The sequence below is a fragment of the Pongo pygmaeus genome, chromosome 9 (genome assembly GCF_028885625.2).
Source record: "Pongo pygmaeus isolate AG05252 chromosome 9, NHGRI_mPonPyg2-v2.0_pri, whole genome shotgun sequence".
Classification (NCBI taxonomy): Eukaryota; Metazoa; Chordata; class Mammalia; order Primates; family Hominidae; genus Pongo; species Pongo pygmaeus.
In genome coordinates, this window is record NC_072382.2 from 12,014,574 (window position 1) to 12,033,345 (window position 18,772).

Genomic DNA, 18,772 nt, shown 5'->3' on the forward strand with positions numbered 1-18,772 from the left:
TCTTCATCTGCATCCTTTGAAATAGCCTCTATAATAAACCAGTAAACGTAAGTAAGTGTTTCCCTGATTTCTATGAGCCACCCTAGTAAGTTAACCAAGCCCAGGTGGAGTTGTGGGGGCCTAGATTTACAGTTGGTCAGTCAGAGGCACACAGGGAAAACAGCCTGGGGCTTTTGACTGGCATCAGAAGTCAGGGGCCATGTCTGGTAAACAATAGTTTGATTTTAAAAAAAAAAAAAGGAAGGGAGGGAGGGAGGCAAGGGAGAGAGACAAGAGAGAGAAAGAAGAAAAGAAAAAGGGGAAAAGAAAGAGAGAGAAAAGAAAGAAAGAGAGAGACAGAAAGAAAGAAAGAGAAAGAAAGGAAAAGAAAAGGAAGGAAAATAAAAGAAATAAAAGAAAAAAGGAGAGAAAAGAAACTAGTACTGGGGGGCCGGTGGGGACGGCGGTCTTCGGATCTGCGCCCTAAACCTTTGAGATCTGAGGTTATCTCCAGGTAGACAGTGTTGGCATTAAACAAGAGGACACTCAGCTGGAATCGCTTGCTTGTGGACTGGGGAAAAAACCAACACATTTGGTCACACAGAAGCCTTCTTTGTTGATTGTTGTGGTGGTGTGAGAGGAGAGAAAAACAGTGTCTCCCCGCAACCCCTCTGTAAAACAATGCCATTATTCTCATGACATATTTATTGATTTTGGTAAAGAGTTATTTTTCCATCTCTATTTAAAAAAAAATACATATATATATATATGCTGGGGGCGGTGGCTGACGCCTGTAATCCCAACACTTTGGGAGGCCGAGATGGGTGGATCACCTGAGGTTGGGAGTTTGAGACCAGCCTGACCAACATGGAGAAACCTCGTCTCTACTAGAAATACAAAATTAGCCGGGTGTGGTGGTGCATGCCTGTAGTCCCAGCACTTTGGGAGGCAGAGGCGGGCGGATCACAAGGTCAGGAGATCGAGACCATCTGGCTAACACAGTGAAACCCCGTCTCTACCGAAAATACAAAAAATTAGCTGGGCGTGGTGGCCGGAGCCTGTAGTCCCAGCTACTCGGGAGGCTGAAGCAGGAGAATGGCATGAACCCGGGAGGCGGAGCTTGCAGTGAGCCGAGTTCATGCCACTGCACTCCAGCCTGGGCGACAGAGGGAGACACTGTCTCAAAACAAACAAAACAAACAAACAAACAAATATAAATATATATGAGGCCAGGCAAGGTGGCTCATGCCTGTAATCACAACACTTTGGGAGGCCAAAGTGGGTGGATCACCTAAGGGGCCAGAACTGCAATAAGACAAGATCACCCCACTGCACTCCAGCCTGGGCAACAGAGCAAGACGCAAAAAAAGAAAAAAAAAAGAAAATTAAATTAAAAAGGTCAGGCTTGGTGGCTGACACCTGTAATCTCAGCATTTTGGGAAGCCAAGCTGGGAGGATCACGTGAGCCCAGGAGTTCAAGACCAGCCTGGGCAACACAGAGAGTCCCCCGTCTCTATTTACAACATATACATGTATATACGTTTATATATATTTATATATTTATATTTATATATGTATATATAAAAACATATATATATATATTTTGAGACGGATTCTCCTGCCTCAGCCTCGCAAGTAGCTGGGATTATAGGTGCCAAGCTAATTTTTATATTTTTATTATTATTATTTATTTATTCTTTATTTTTTGAGATGGAATTTTGCTCTTGTTGCCCAGGCTGGAGTGCAATGGCACGATCTCGGCTCACTACAACCTCTGCCCCGCAAGTTCAAGTGATTCTCCTGCCTCAGCCTCCCAAGTAGCTGAGATTACAGACATGCGCCACCACACCCTGCTAATTTTTGTACTTTTAATAGAGACAGGGTTTCTCCATGTTGGTCAGGCTGGTCTCGAACTCTCGACCTCAGGTGATCCACCCGCCTCGGACTCCCAAAGTGCTGGGATTACAGGTGTGAGCCACTGTGCCTGGCCCATTTCTTAGTTTTAATTCCTATACAGTAAATATTGTATGGCTTGTAAGAATGAACACAGTCTTGAAGAGGCCTGATCTCAAGCTAAGGCCAACATATCCTGAATGTATGTAGCACAAGTTTGTTGTATAGATGAACTCTCCCTAATTCTGGTTAGGTCTGATTGGAGGGCCTGACTGCAGAATAAAGTAGAGATGCTTAGGGTGGTGGGTGAAGGAGTGAGGATTAGGGCACCGAGTTTACTCCTCTAGTAACACTACCTGGGTCAGACGGGGCAGTTATCAGTGACTCCCAACTTATAGACTTTTCCTCTGGGTGTGTAGGAACTCTCAAAGATTTCTTGAGAAGTAGACACGGTTTTTGCTTCTTCTCTCCTGTCCTGGGACATTTTATGGCCCTGACCCCATTCTTACCCTTCCTACCAGCACCTGCCCAGCACGCTCTGGAAACAAAGAACACTCTATCCTGTCAACTGTAAATTGACTGTAGAGTCCAGGCTAGGGACACCACGACATCATACCTGTAGCTGCTAGTTCTTTCACGCAATCACTGAGACGGGAGCCCCGGAAACTTAGCTTGGAGGAGTGGAGCAGTAGGGCATCTTAAAATTTTTTTTTTTTTTTTGAGATGGAGTTTTGCTCTGTCTCCCAGGCTGGAGTGCAGTGGCGCTATCTTGGCTCACTGCAACCTCTGCCTCCTGGGTTCAAGAGATTCTCCTGCCTCAGCCTCCGGAGTAGCTGGGATTTCAGGCACGCGCCACCATGCCCAGCTGATTTTTGTATTTTTAGTAGAGATGGGGTTTCACTATGTTGGCCAGGCTGCTCTTGAACTCCTAACCTCAAGTGATCTACCCGTCTCAGCCTCCCAAATTGCTGGGATTAAAGGCGTGAGCCACCGAACCCGGCAAATCTTAGAATTTTTGAGAGGAAGGGACCTTCAAGAGACAAACGCAGTTCAGGGACGTGTAGCTATTGCCCACAGTCACCTGTTGGTTCTTTTTTTTGGGGGGGGTGGGGAGACAGGGTCTTGCTCTGTCGCCCAGGCTGGAGTGCAGTGGCACGATCCTGACTCACTGCAACCTCCGCCTCCCGGGTTCAAGTGATTCTCCTGCCTCAGCCTCCCCACTAGCTGGGACTACAGGCGCGCGCCCCCACGACCTGCTAATTTTTGTATTTTTAGTACAGACGGGGTTACAGCATGTTGGCCAGGCTGGTATCGAACTCCTGACCCCAAGTGATCCGCCCTCCTCGGCCTCCCAGAGTCCTGGGATTACAGGCGTGAAGCACTGCTCCTGGCCTAGTTGGTTCTCTTTTTCCCTGTCAGCCTGTAGCGGGAGTGGCGCGCTGTCAGCTCGGGTCCGACACTGCAGGGTTCCAGACCTCCGGCCTCGCCAGGAGAGCGCCGCGTTCAGCGACTCGGAGCCGGGTACCTCCTGCCTGCTGGATTAGCTAGAAGGAGAAGCTCAGCCAATCCTGAGGGCTCGGAGGCAAGGAAGGCGGGACGAGGAGGAAAAGTTGAGGACAGGAGCGCCACCCAATCCAGCGCCTGACTGTAAAAGCGATGGCGGCGAGCACCCAATTGCAGACGGCAGTTAGAGGGAGGATGGTTAGTGGAGAGCGGACCAATCCGTGACAGGGGAGGGCAATCTTAAGCCAATTAAAGCTGAGAAGGTGGGAAGGGGCGGAGCTCGCCCTGTGGCTGCTCGGTGGTGGGAGAGGGATCAGCTTTCTCTGCTAGTTCCCACCCTGGGAGTCCTTAGCTCCTGGAATGCGTGAGGGAGATGCTTAGGGATTTCCCGAAGTGGGGCGTAGAGGCATCGCCTGGCAAGGCCTGGGAGCGAAAAAGATCTCTACTTCGTGGAGCCGTTGGACGCTACCGGGTGGGCATCAAGGAAGCGGAGGGCGGCTAAGGGGCGGGACTTCCGGGGGCAGGGCTTATCGGGCGGGGGGTGGGGCCTGTTCTAAGGTTAGGCCGAGGTGGGCGGAGCTAATGGGAGAGCTTTGGGTGTGACCTAGGAGAAAGAAGGGCAGTAACTTAAGCGATTGTTTTGGAGTGGAAAGTGATAGTTAAGGGCTGATAAGGTTGCTGGGGAGGTTACCTGTCTTAACTCACTGTCCTTTTTTCTCAGGGAGCCACTGGTGGGGACCTTTTTTGGGCCCCCTTTCCTTCGTGGGGTACCATGGAGTTCCCAGAACACAGTCAGCAGCTGCTGCAGAGCCTCCGGGAGCAGCGGTCCCAGGGTTTCCTTTGTGACTGCACCGTGATGGTGGGTAGTACCCAGTTCTTGGCCCATCGGGCTGTGCTGGCCTCCTGCAGCCCATTCTTCCAGCTTTTCTACAAGGAGCGGGAATTGGACAAGAGGGATCTGGTGTGTATTCACAATGAAATTGTCACAGCCCCAGCCTTTGGGCTGCTTCTGGACTTTATGTATGCTGGCCAGCTGACCCTGAGAGGGGATACACCTGTGGAGGATGTGCTGGCAGCTGCCAGCTACTTGCACATGAATGACATCGTCAAGGTGTGTAAGCGGCGGCTTCAAGCCCGGGCCCTGGCAGAGGCAGACAGTACCAAGAAGGAGGAGGAAACCAACTCACAGCCTCCTAGTTTGGAGTTTTTGTCTAGTACTTCCCGTGGCCCCCAGCCTTCCTTGGCATCTGCTGAGACATCAGGCCATTGGGGCAAAGGGGAATGGAAAGGCTCTGCTGCTCCCTCACCTACTGTCCGTCCTCCAGATGAGCCACCAATGTCTAGTGGGGCTGACACTACACAGCCTGGCATGGAGGTTGACGCACCACATCTGCGGGCACCTCATCCACCAGTGGCTGATGTCTCTCTTGCCAGCCCTAGTAGCTCCACTGAGACCATTCCTGCAAACTACTTCTCTTCTGGCATCCCAGCAGTTTCATTGGAGCCACTGCCATCTCTTGATGTGGGTCCTGAGAGTCTGAGGGTGGTGGAACCAAAGGATCCTGGAGGACCACTGCAAGGCTTCTATCCCCCAGCCTCAGCCCCAGCGTCAGCCCCAGCCCCTGTCTCAGCTCCAGTTCCATCCCAGGCTCCAGCCCCAGCTGAAGCTGAGCTGGTCCAGGTGAAAGTTGAAGCTATTGTGATCTCTGATGAAGAGACTGATGTGTCAGATGAACAGCCTCAGGGTCCTGAGAGAGCGTTCCCATCTGGAGGAGCAGTGTATGGGGGACAGCCCTCCCAGCCAGAGGCTTTTGAAGACCCAGGGGCAGCAGGACTGGAGGAGGTGGGGCCAAGTGACCACTTCCTGCCAACAGACCCTCATCTACCCTACCATCTGCTGCCAGGTGCAGGGCAGTATCATCGAGGACTGGTGACCTCACCTCTGCCTGCACCCGCATCCCTGCATGAGCCACTTTACCTGTCTTCTGAGTATGAAGCAGCTCCAGGAAGCTTTGGGGTTTTTACTGAGGATGTTCCCACTTGCAAGACATGTGGGAAGACCTTCTCATGCTCTTACACACTACGGCGACATGCCACGGTGCACACACGTGAGCGACCCTACGAGTGCCGCTACTGCCTGCGGAGCTACACGCAGTCAGGGGACCTCTACCGCCACATCCGCAAGGCTCACAACGAGGACCTGGCCAAACGCAGCAAACCAGATCCAGAAGTGGGACCCCTTCTAGGGGTGCAGCCTCTCCCTGGCTCCCCAACAGCAGACAGACAGATAAGCAGTGGTGGAGGGCCACCCAAAGATTTTGTACTTGGCCCTAAAAACTAACATCTAAGGGAGCATAAGCTGATGCTAGGCTGCTCTTACCATCCTTAGATGGCAGCTCAGAAGGTTGGTGGCATCTTATCACCCCTGCTGGGTGACAAGAATAAAGGTTCTGCCCAGGCTGAAAGTTCCTACCCTTTTCTTTTTTTTTTTAAATTTTTTATTTTTTTGAGACAGAGTCTCACTCTGTCACCCGGGCTGGAGTGCAGTGGCGCGATCTTGGCTCACTGCAAGCTCAGCCTCCCGGGTTCACGCCATTCTCCTGCCTCAGCCTCCTGAGTAGCTGGGACTACAGACACCTATCACCATGCCCGGCTAATTTTTTTTATTTTTAGTAGAGACGGGATTTCACCGTGTTAGCCAGGATGGTCTCGATCTCCTGACAGATCTCCTGACCTCGTGATCTGCCCGCCTCAGCCTCCCGCAGTGCTGGGATTACAGGCATGAACCACCGCGCCCAGCCGCCTTTTTTTTTTTTTTTTTTTTTTTTTTTTGAGAGAGTCTTGCTCTGTCACTGAGGCTGGAGTGCAGTGGCACAATTTCAGCTCACTGCAACCTCTGCCTCCCAGGTTCAAGCGATTCTCTTTTTTTTTTTTTTTTTTTGAGATGGAGTCTTGCTCTGTCCCCCAGGCTGGAGTGCAGTGGCACGATCTTGGCCTACCACACCTGGCTAATTTTTTGTACTTTTTAGTAGAGACGGGGTTTCACCATGTTAGCCAGGATGGTCTTGATCTCCTGACCTCGTGATCCACCCGCCTCGGCCTCCCAAAGTGCTGGGATTACAGGCTTGAGCCACCGCGCCAGGTCTCAAGCCATTCTCTTAACTCAGCCTCTTGAGTAGCTGGGATTATAGGAACACGCCACCACGCCCAGCTAATTCTTGTATTTTTAGTAGAGACAGGGTTTCACCATGTTGGCCAGGCTGGTCTCAAACTCCTGACCCCAGGTGATCTGCCCACCTTGGCCTTCCAAAGTGCTGGGATTAAAGGCATGAGCCACCATGCTCAGCCTCCTACCCTTTTCTTTGCCCAGCCAGATAAGCAGGACTTTATGGGGCAAAGCATATGTCAGCTCTCTCCAAGGGCACTGGGAATTTTCCTGAGGTGTAATCGCTTCTCACTGTATGTTCTGGAACATAAAGCTAGCAATGAAAGTATTTCTTTGAACTGGTGTTGGCTGGTTTCTTCTAAAACCCTGCATGCTTTCATACCTCTCCTTCAGTTTTTTTTTTTTTTTTTTGAGATGGAGTCTCTCTATGTCGCCCAGGCTGGAGTGCTGTGGCGCAATCTCGGCTCACTGCCAGCTCCGCCTCCCTGGTTCACACCATTCTCCTGCCTCAGCCTCCCTAGTAGCTGGGGCTACAGGCGCCCGCCACCATGCCTGGCTAATTTTTTGTGTTTTTAGTAGAGACAGGGTTTCACCATGTTAGCCAGGATGGTCTCGATCTCCTGACCTCGTGATCCGCCCGCCTCTGCCTCCCAAAGTGCTGAGATCACAGGTGAGAGCCACGGCTCTCCTTCAGTTCTTTTTGGAATGTCACATCTGTACTTGGGGTAGGGGTGGGGGTCAGATTGCTCATGAGGAAAAAAGTGGGACAGGCAGAGGGCGATGTAGCCTTAGGAAAAGTATACAAATTAAGGAAGCTTATACAATTATGATTTATTATTGCAGTTGAGCTCGTCTTCTGGGCTATATCAGACATTTCGTATAAATACTCATTTAATCCTCAACAATGTTAGGAGGTATGAAGTCCACTTCCTGTTTTGTTTGTTGTTCATAAACAAACCTGAGACTTAGAAATCAAAGTTAACTTGTTCAGGGTCACAGACGCTAGTTAAGGGGCAAGCCAGCATTTGAACTTGGCTTGCCACTGCAAACACCCTGCCTGCTATACTGGTTAAAAACATTGTTTCGTCCAGGTGCGGTGGCTCATGCCTGTAATACCAACACTGTGGGAGGCTGAGGCGACCAGCCTGCCCAACATGGTGAAACCCCATCTCTACTAAAAACACACAAAAAAATTGTCTAGGTACGGTGGTTCACACCTGTAATTACAGCACTTTGGGAGGCCGATGCGGGCAGATCACTTGAGGTCAGGAGTTCAAGACCAGACTGGCCAACATGGTGAAACCCTATCTCTACTAAAACTACAAAAATTAGCCAGGAGTGGTGGTGGGTGCCTGTAATCCCAGCTACCTGGGAGGCTGAGGCAGAATCATTTGAACCCAGGAGGTAGAGGTTGCAGTGAGCTGAGATCACGCCACTGCACTTCAGCCTGGGCGACAAGACTGAAACTCCACCTCAAAAAAAAAAAAGAAAAATTATCCAGGCTTGGTGGTGGGTGCCTGTAATCCCAGCTACTCAGGAGGTTGAGGCAGGAGAATTGCTTGAACCCGGGAGGCGGAGGCTGCAGTGAGACGAGATCGCGTCATTGCATTCCAGCCTGGGCAACAAGAGTGAGACTGTCTCAAAAAAAAAAAACAAAAAACATTGAAGGGCTGTTGGGGTGGCTCATGCCTGTTCTCCCAGCACTTTGGGAGACTGAGGTGAGGGATCACTTGTGGCTAGGAGTTACAGATTAGCCTGGGCAACATAGTGAGGCCTCCCGTCACTATAAAATAATAATAATAGTAAAAAGTTGAACGTAGTTGACCAAGAACTATAAGTTGTTTTCTTTTTCTGTCCTTTTGTGTATTTGGCTTTGTTCCCTTGTTACCTCTGCTTTCCCCACTGAAAGACCTTTTGTTGATAGAACAGGTACTGTATTGATGATTTGAAATTTTTGCCTACAAGTTGTAGATATGAATTGAGTTCTCTGAAGATGAGAAACTGAAAGGCAGGAAACACTAAGGCCCATAGTGGCTGATTAGTGGCGGGAGGTTGAGGGTCTGAGGTGCTGTGGCAATGATGGGTGCTTGCAAAACCTAAAGCAAGAAACTCAGGATGAGAGGATCTTACAGTTCATGTTGTCTGACTCCCTCACTTGAAAAGTGTGACGACAACACTCTAGGGACGTTTAGGTTACTCACCTAAGGTCACGCAGATGGTTACTGACAGTGGCGATAGCAAAGAAATGGGAGTTTGGGGTGTCATCATGGGATGGGGGCAAAAAAGAGCTCTAGGAATGTGTGAGGAGTCTGGCCCTGCCTGTGCTGTAGGAGGGCCTAGAGGTTTGCCTACAAACTTTTTCTTGGTACATAAGGACATGAGTGCAAATAAAGCGGGAAGGAAAACAGAAATAGGCTGGGTGCGGTGGCTCACGCCTGTAATCCCAGCACTCTGGGAGGCCGAGGCGGGCGGATCACGAGGTCAGGAGTTGGAGACCTGCCTGGCCAACATAGTGAAACCCCATCTCCACTAAAAATACAAAAAATTAGCTGGGCGTGGTGGCGGGCGCCTGTAATCCCAGCTACTCGGGAGGCTGAGGCAGGAGAATTGCTTGAACCTGGGAGGTGGAGGTTGCAGTGAGCCAAGATCACGCCATTGCACTCCAACCCCAGGTGACAGTGCGAGACTCCATCTCAAAAAAAAAAAAGGAAAAGGGGGAAAATGACAAGTAAATATTCTGAATTTTCTTTCTCTCTTTTTGAGTCTGTGTCATATTCAGCACTGTGAACCCTTACCAGCAAGTGACTATTTTTGAGTTACAGGAAGGACAGAAAGGTGAGCAGCCATGTGGCTAAAGAAAGCTCCTTAACTAGGACATATGGGAAGCAAAAGATGGTTAACATTTTTCTGCTGAGTGAATTCCACATTCTTTCACATTCTTTGTGTTGAAATAACCTTCTAGCTTATCTTTCAAATGCTTCCTAATTTTATTTATGCAAGTACATTACTGCTTTAATTCCTTGATGAAACAAGGCAAGATATAAATCAATACAATAAAAGCTATTCTAGCTGGGTAGAACACCTTTTCAAAAGTCTTCCCTAGAGTAAATACCAAATCAAAATGCCTTTATGAATCAGTTGCCCTTAAAAGGGTGGATTTTATGGTCTGTATATCTCAATTTCAACAGAAACACAAAGCAGAAAAAAAAAAAAAAAAAAACTGGTTGTCCCAGAACATCAGTTCTTAAAATCAACGCATAATAAATGGTCTACATGTGTAGACAATTTTGATGTAGACAATCTCTCCAGACAGTCTGGGGAACACAGGAACCATTGTATTGATCACATGTACTACTTAGCTAAAGAGGTTCTGTTCCTGGTGAGATTCTCCTGAGAAGCAAGCATTTGCTTTCAATATCCAGCATAAAGGGCATGCTTTCTTGCAGGTGGCAGTCAGCAATTTGCAATATTTTTATTTATTTATTTATTTTATTTTATTTTATTTTTTTGAGACAAGGTCTCCCTGTTTCCGAGGCTGGAGTGCAGTGGTACTATCACGACTCACTGCAGCCTCAACCCCTCTAGCTCCCAAGCAGCTGGAACTACAGGCGTGCACTACCACGCACGGCTAATTTTTGTATCTTTTGAGGAGATGACGTTTCGCCCTGTTGCTCAGGCTGGTCTCAAACTCCTGGGCTGAAGCGATCCACCTGCCTTGGCCTCCCAAAGTGCTGGGATTTCAGGCATGAGCCATCATGCCCAGCCTGCAAGATATGTAAAGCAGTAGCTATCACAGTTACAGCCACTGTGGCCTCATTATTATTATTTTTTGACGGAATTTCGCTCTTGTTGCCCAGGCCAGAGTGCAATGGCATGATCTTGGCTCAGCGCAATCTTGGCTCACTGCAACCTCCACCTCCTGGGTTCAAGCGATTCTCCTGCCTCAGCCTCCCTAGTAGCTGGAATTACAGGCTGCGCCACCACACCTGGTTAATTTTTTTGTATTTTTAGTAGAGACGGGGTTTCTCCATGTTGGTCAGGCTGGTCTGGAACTCCTGACCTCAGATCCGTCCCGCCTCAGCCTCCCAAAGTGCTGGCATTATAGGCGTGAGCCACCGCACCCGGCCTCATTTTATTTAATATTATTTTTTTAGTTTTTTAGTTTGATTTTTTTTTTTAGACACCCAGGCTGGAGTGTCACCCAGGCTGGAGTGCAGTGATGGCTGGGATTACAGGCATAAGCCACCATACCCAGCCTGTGGCCTCAGTTTATCTGCTGAATGGTAGGAACAGTTTATGACAATTTGTAGAGATGTGATCAGTAATTCTTTCTCATTTCCACTGGTCTTAATGCTCCCATTCATGGATTCAAGGAACCATAGGCTCCTGGGGATCAGCTCATCTAATTTCTAGTCTAACACTGAATCCTCCTTTTGCCAGTTGTTATCAAACCCCCACTTGAGGCCGGGAATGGCACCTCACGCCTGGAATTCCAGCACTCTGGGAGGCAGAGGTGGGCAGATTATTGGGAGATCAGGAGTTCAAGACCAGCCTGGCCAAGATGGTGAAACCCTGTCTCTACTAAAAATACAAAAATTAGGCAGGCGTGGTGGCGTGCACACACCTGTGGTCCCAGCTACTTGCTTAGAGGCCAAGGCAGGAGAATTGCTTGAACCTGGGAGGCAGAGGTTGTAGCGAGCCAAGATCGCACCACTGCATTCCAGCCTAGGGAACAGAGTGAAACTCCATCTCAAAAAAAATTTTTTTAAATAAAAAAAAAACAGGCCGGGCACGGTGGCTCACACCTGTAATCCCAGCACTTTGGGAGGCTGAGGCTGGTGGATCACAAGGTCAGGAGTTCAAGACCAGCCTGGCCAAGATGGTGAAACCTCATCTCTACTAAAAATACAAAAATTAGCTGGGAGTGCTGGCGGGCACCTGTAATCCTAGCTACTCAGGAGGCTGGGGCAGGAGAATCACTTGAACCTGCGAGGTGGAGGTTGCAGTGAGCTGAGATCGTGCCACCGTACTCAAGCCTGGGCTACAGAGTGAGACTCTGTCTCAAAAAAAAAAAAAAAAACCTCGGCCGGGCACGGTGGCTCACGCCTGTAATCCCAGCACTTTGGGAGGCCGAGGCAGGCGGATCACGAAGTCAGGAGATCGAGACCATCCTGGCTAACACGGTGAAACCCTGTCTCTACAAAAAATGCAAAAAGTTAGCCAGGCGTGGTGGTGGGAGCCTGTAGTCCCAGCTACTTGGCAGGCTGAGGCAGGAGAATGGCGTGAACCTGGGAGGCAGAGCTTGCAGTGAGCCAAAATCGCGCCATTGCACTCTGGCCTAGATGACAGAGTGAGACTCCGACTCAAAAAAAAAAAAAAACAAAACCCCAAAAAACTCTTTCCCAAAGGAAACCTATTGTTGGTGTCCTAGTTGTTGGATTTCCTTAGACTGAGCCAAAATCTGTCTCCCTTTATAGGAGTATGGACCAGGCCCCAGCCTATTAAGTTTCATACTGAGAATGTGTGCTTGTGAGCTATAAACTGACTTAGTTTTCTTTTTTCTTTCTTTTTTTTTTTTTTTTTGAGACGGAGTCTTGCGCTGTAGCCCAGGCTGGAGTGCAGGGGCACGATCTCGGCTCACTGTAAGCTCCACCTCCCAAGTTCACGCCATTCTCCTGCCTCAGCTTCCCGAGTAGCTGGGATTACAGGCGTGTGCCACCACGCCTGGCTAATTTTTTGTATTTTTTGTAGAGATGGGGTTTCACCATGTTAGCCAGGATGGTCTCGATCTCCTGACCTCGTGATCTGCCCGCCTCGGCCTCCCAAAGTGCTAGGATTACAGGCGTGAGCCACCGCACCCGGCCACTTATTTTAGTTTTTCGAGATGGGGTCTACGTTGCCCAGGGTGCTCTTGAACTCCTAGGCGCAAGTGATTCTCCCACTTCAGACTCCTGAGTTTTTTTGTGTATTGGGTCAAGTGATATGAAGTGCTGTACAGTGCCCTCTGCAATTTCATCAGCAAGCAATTTCAGCAGACTAAATACTATTATCACACTCAAGAAAATTGACAATAATTCTTTTTTTTTTTTTTTTTTGAGACAATGTCTCACTCTGTCACCCAGGCTGGAGTCAGTGGCGCGATTCTGGCTCACTGCAAGCTCCGCCTCCCGGGTTCACACCATTCTCCTGCCTCAGCCTCCCGAATAGCTGGAACTACAGGCGCCCGCCACCACGCCTGGCTAATTTCTTTTGTATTTTTAGTAGAGATGGGGTTTCACTGTGTTAGCCAGGACGGTCTCGATCTTCTGACCTCGTGATCCACCCGCCTTGACCTCCCAAAGTGCTGGGATTACAGGCGTGAGCCAACGTGCCCAGCCTTTGTTTTTTTTTTTGAGATAAGAGTTTTGCTCTTGCCCAGGCTGGAGCGCAGTTGCGCCATCTCGGCTCACTGCAACCTCCACCTCCCGGGTTCAAGCGATTCTCCTGCCTCAGTCTCCTGAGTAGCTGGAATTACAGGCATCCGCCAACACATCCTGCTAATTCTGTATTTTCAGTAGAGTCGGGGTTACACCGTGTTAGCCAGAATGGTTTTGATCTCTTGACCGCAGAATCTGCCTGCCTCGGCCTCCCAAAGTGCTGGGATTACTGGCATGAGCCACCGCACCCGGCTCCGACAATAATTTTTTTTTTTTTTTTTTGAGATGGAGTCTCGCTCTGCTGCATAGGCTGGAGTGCAGTGGTGCGGTCTCGGCTCACTGCAAGCTCTGCCTCCTGGGTTCACGCCATTCTCTTGCCTCAGCCTCCCAAGTAGCTGGGACTACAGGCGCCCGCCACCGCACCCGGCTAATTTTTCTTTTTGTATTTTTAGTACAGACGGGGTTTCACTGTGGTCTTCGATCTCCTGACCTTGTGATCAGCCCGCCTCGGCCTCCCAAAGTGCTGGGATTACAGGTGTGAGCCACGCGCCCGGCCCCAACAATAATTCTTAATCAAGTTTCTCTTTTTCCCGATGAGAATCCAAAGCAGTGTCATGCATTTATTTGATTGATGTCTCTTAACTGTCTTTTTCTTTTTGAGACAGGATCTCACTCTGTTGTCCAGGCTTCAGTGCAGTGGCACAATTTTAGCTCACTGCAACCTCAACCTTTTGGGCTCAAGTGATCCTCCCACCTTAGCCTCTTGAATATCTGGGATTACAGGCATGCACCCTAGTCCCAGCTAATTTTTCTGTCTTTTGTAGATAGAGGGTTTTGCCATGTTGCCCACATTGGTCTCAAACTCCTGGGCTCAAAAGATCTGCCCCCTTCAGCCTCCCAAAGTTCTCGGATCATTGGCTTGCGCCACTGAACCTGGCCTTAAGTTTTACTAGGTTTCCCTTCCCTTTTTCCTTGCAATTTATTTGTTGAAGAAGCTGGGGCTGTTTTACGGTTTAAGGGTCTGGAGTTTGCTGCTTACATCCCCATAGTTTCATTTAACATATTCCTCTGTCCAAAGGTTCCTTTAAAAATTTTTATTTAGGGCCAGGCGAGGTGCTTCAAGCTGTAATCCCAGCTACTCAAGAGGTTGATGCAGGAGGATCCCTTGAGCCCAGGAGTTCAAGGCTATGATCACACCACTGCACTCCAGTCTGGGCTACAGAGCAAGACCCTGTCTCTAAAAAAAAAAAAAAAAAAATAGGCCGGGAGTGGTGGCTCACGCCTGTAATCCCAGCACTTTGGGAGGCTGAGGTGGGCAGATCACGAGGTCAAGAGATCCAGACTATCCTGGCCAAGATGGTGAAACCCCGTCTCTGCTAAAGACAAAAATTAGCTGGGCATGGTGGTGGGTGCCTATAGTCTCAGCTACTTGGGAGGCTGACACAGGAGAATCGCTTGAACCCAGGAGGCAGAGGTTGCAGTGAGCCAAGATCGTACCACTGCACTCTAGCCTGGCAACAGAGTGCGACTCCGTCTCAAAAAAAAAAAAATACACTGGGCTCCGTGGCTCACGCCTATAATCCCAGCAATTTAGGAGGCCGAGGTGGGTGGATCACCTGAGGTCAGGAGTTTGAAACCAGCCTGACCAACATGGTGAAACCCCGTATCTACTAAAAATACAAAAAAAATTTAGCCAGGCATGGTGGCGCATGCCTGTAATCCCAGCTACTTGGAATGCTGAGGCAGAATTGCTTGAACTTGGGATGTGGAAGTTGCAGTGAGCCAAGATTGTGCCACTGCACTCCAGCCTGGGTGACAGAGCCAGACTGTCAAAAAAAAAAAATAATTATATATATATATATATATTTCTACACACATCCATATATATTAATTAGTACAGGTAGTGAGTGGTTTTGGCAACATTGTGAAGGTGGTGGGTATGAGTTTGGGAAACACTGTCCCTCATATGCCAAGGTGTATAATCCTTCACATTCACCATGAATGCTTTTTCTTCATTCAAAATCTTCAAATCCTCTGTGGAAACAAGGACTGATAAAGTGTGCAGCCTCTCCTTCCACAAACTTCGGAATACAGAGATTGAGGCACTCTCTGGCTGGTTCCCTCAGGACCTTGAGGACGTCCTCAAGACCTGCCTCAGACTGCCTTTGTCATTTCCCTGTTCATTAAGATTTCCATTAGGAGCTGGGCTTCTCAATAAAAACGCAAATGTAAGCCTGACCCTGTGCTATCTCTTAGCAGCACTAATGAAAGGATTAGTGCAACAAATTTTTTTTGTTTTGTTTTGTTTTTTGAGACGGAGTCTTGCTCTGTAGCCCAGGCTGGAGTGCAGTGGCGCGATCTTGGCTCACTGCAAGCTCTGCCTCCCGGGTTCACGCCATTCTCCTGCCTCAGCCTCCTGAATAGCTGGGACTACAGGTGCCCACCACCACGCCCGGCTAATTTTTTGTATTTTTAGCCGAGATGGGGTTTCACCGTGTTAGCTAGGATGGTCTCGATCTCCTGACCTTGTGATCCACCCACCTCAGCCTCCCAAAGTGCTGGGATTACAGGCGTGAGCCACCATGCCCGGCCAGTGCAACAAATTTCTAAAATGCATTTTTAAATACCAGTTTTATTTTTTCCTCATTGATGCAGAAGATAGCTTACTGTAACATCAAGTGTTTGAAATAAAAAGAAAATGAGAACACGAAACCATTGTAAAGCAAATAAAACATGCAATCATGACAATATTTTGTCAATAAACCTAGGCCTAGCAATTTAAGAAGCTTAGAAGAGGAATAAGGTATTTTACTTTTGTTTGTTCTGTCCTTGGACTTGATTGATTGATTGATTGATTGATTGAGACAGAGTTTTGCTCTGGTTGACCAGGCTGGAGTGTAATGGCATGACCTTGGCTCACTGCAACCTCTACCTCCTGGGCTCAAATGATTCTCCTGCCTCAGCCTCCTGAGTAGCTGGGATTACAGGCACATGCCACTACACCTGGCTAATTTTGTATTTTTTTTTAAGTAGAGATGGGGTTTCATTATGTCCGTCAGGCTGGTCTCGAACCCCTGACCTCAGGTGATCCACCCACCTTGGCCTCCCAAATTGCTGGGATTGCAGGGGTGAGCCACTGCGCCTCTCCTATCCTTGGACTTAGGAAAAGTTTTTCTTGTAAGCTGATGGTTGTGTTCTTTAAAGGTATAGGGAAGAACAAAGAGGAGTCTAGCCCATTGAGAAAGGGGGTGTTATTGATAAAGGACTAAAGTATATGTTTTTTTTTCCCTGAAATCTGTTTGCTCTGTGGTTATATGACGGTTAATCACATGCTTATTGCCACCACTTATAAAGGTAGAGGCTGTGCTACATATAGTCTCATCTATGTAGTACCCACAACATCATAGACATTATCCACCATGAAAAAACAGAAACAGAATAACAAAGGGGCTCCTGGTTGATGGAGCCTCCTACTGAGCCAGGACTGCACCATACTGCAACTTGCACCCATATCCAACACAGCTTCCAGAGAGTTCTATCAGGTGTTTAAAAGGCACTAAGCAAGAAATGCCCTTCCTCATTTTTGTTTTGTTTTTTGAGATGGAGTTTTACCTTGTTGCCCAGGCTGGAGTGCAGTGGCATGTGATCTCTGCTTACTGCAACCTCCGCCTCCTGTGTTTCAAGCGATTCTCCTGTCTCAGCCTCCTGAATAGCTGGAGTTACAGGGTGCGCGCCACCACACCTGGTTAATTTTTTCTATTTTTAGTAGAGATGGGGTTTCACCATGTTGACCAGGCTGTTCTCAAACTCCTGACCTCAGGTGATCCAGCCTCCCAAAGTGCTGGGATTACAAGCATGAGCCACCGCGCCCAGCCTGTTTCTCTTCTCTGTGAGGACCTCAGCCCTTGCAAAATATGAGATGACAGGTAAAGGACAGATTTGTTTTTATTTTGCTCTATTATGTATGTTTCTTTTTTTTTTGAGACAGTCTCACTGCCGCAGGCTGGAGTGCAGTGGTGCAATCTCAGATCACCGCAACCTCCGCCTCCTAGGTTCAAGTGATCCTCCCGCCTCAGCCTCCCCAGCAGTTGGGATGACAGGCACCTGCCATCACTCCTGGCTAATTTTTGTATTCTTAGTAGAGATGGGGTTTTGCCATGTTGGCCAGGCTGGTCTTGAACTCCGGACCTCAAGTGATCCACCCGCCTCAGACTCCCAATGCGTTGGGATTACAGGCTTGAGCCACCATACCTGGCTAGTATGTATGTTTTTTAGAAGATGTGATAATCTTTTTTTTTTGAGACGGAGTCTCTCTCTGTCACTCAGGCTGGAGTGCAGTGGCGTGATCTTGGCTCACCGCAAGCTCCACCTCCTGAGTTCACACCATTCTCCTGCCTCAGCCTCCGGAGTAGCTGGGACTACAGGCACGTGCCACCAAGCCCGGCTAATTTTTTTTTTTTTTTGTATTTTTAGTAGAGACGGGGTTTCACTGTGTTAGCCAGGATGGTCTTTTTTTTTTTTTTTTTTTTTAGAGAAATGAGGATACTATAGATATGCACCTATTAAAATTTAAAATGTTCACTTAGGTGTTTTCTTTGGCATGAGGTCTGAAGGGTTTATTAAATAAATACTTAAATGCTTTACTCCAAAGGTTTTAAAATAGTTTAATGAAAAAATAAATATAGTGTATTAATGATCTAAGTATGAGAAATAGCAAGGACAAAATAGCAAATATTTTTGTAGGGGATAAGGAATCTGAATGTGTGTGGAATATTAAGGTGAATAAGAAATTAATTTAACGGGGGCTGTGGCGGGGGGTGGGAGAGCATGAGGAAAAATAGCTAATGCATGCTGGACTTAACACCGAGGTGATGGGTTGATAGGTGCAGCAAACCACCGTGGCACACGTTTCCCTATGTAACAAACCTGCATATCCTGCACAGGGATCCTGGAACTTAAAATTAAAAGAAAAATTAAAAAATTAAACAAAATGGTTACTTTTGGCCGGGCATAGTGGCTCACACCTGTAATCCCAGCACTTTGGGGACCCGAGTGGGTGGATCACTTGAGGCCAGGAGTTCAAGAGCAGCCTGGCCAACATGGCAAAACCATGTCTCTACTAAAAACGAAATACAAAAAAATTAGCCGGGCGTGGTGGCACGTGCCTGTAATCCCACCTGCTTGGGTGGCTCAGACACGAGAATCGCTTGAACCTGGGAGGCAGAGGTTGCAGTAAGCCAAGATGGCACCACTGCACTCCAGCCTGGGCAACAGAGTGAGACTCTGTCTCAAAAAACAAAGTTACTTTAGTATATTTGGGCTTATTTATTTATTGAGACATGTCACTCTGTCACCCAGGCTGGAGTGCTGTGTCTGGATCTTGGCTCACTACAACCTCTGCCCTCCAGATTCAAGCAATCCTCCCATCTCAGCCTCCAGAATAGCTGGGACTACAGGTGACCATCACCAGGCCCAGCTAATCTTTGCATCTTTTTTTTTTTTTTTCTTTTGAGATGGAGTCTCGCTCTGTTGCCCAGGCTGGAGTGCAGTGGCGCGATCACGGCTCACTGCAAGCTCCGCCTCTTGGGTTCACACCATTCTCCTGCCTCAGCCTCCCGAGTAGCTGGGACTACAGGCGCCCGCCACCACGCCCGGCTAATTTTTTGTATTTTTAGTAGAGACCACTGTGTTAGCCAGGATGGTCTCAACCTCCTGACCTTGTGATCTACCTGCCTCAGCCTCCCAAAGTGCTGGGATTACAGGCCTGAGCCACCGCGCCCGGCCATCCTTGCATCTTTTATAGAGACAGGGTTTC

The 18,772-nt window shown here is 48.5% G+C and overlaps 1 protein-coding gene across 2 annotated transcripts; it reads left to right on the forward strand.

Moving 5' to 3' along the window:
- Positions 1–3,370: 3,370 nt before the first annotated feature.
- Positions 3,371–6,935, forward strand: ZBTB3 (zinc finger and BTB domain containing 3). 2 transcript variants are annotated; one of them, XM_063670854.1, is made up of 2 exons: positions 3,371–3,573; positions 4,097–6,935. In XM_063670854.1, exons 1-2 carry the CDS (start codon positions 3,529–3,531, stop codon positions 5,714–5,716), a joined length of 1,665 nt encoding a protein of 554 aa, XP_063526924.1. In that variant the 5' UTR covers positions 3,371–3,528; the 3' UTR covers positions 5,717–6,935. The 2 variants fall into 2 exon arrangements, with proteins under 2 accessions (XP_063526924.1, XP_054296395.1); XM_054440420.2 differs by lacking the exon at positions 3,371–3,573 and adding an exon at positions 3,646–3,847.
- The last annotated feature ends 11,837 nt before the right edge of the window (positions 6,936–18,772 follow it).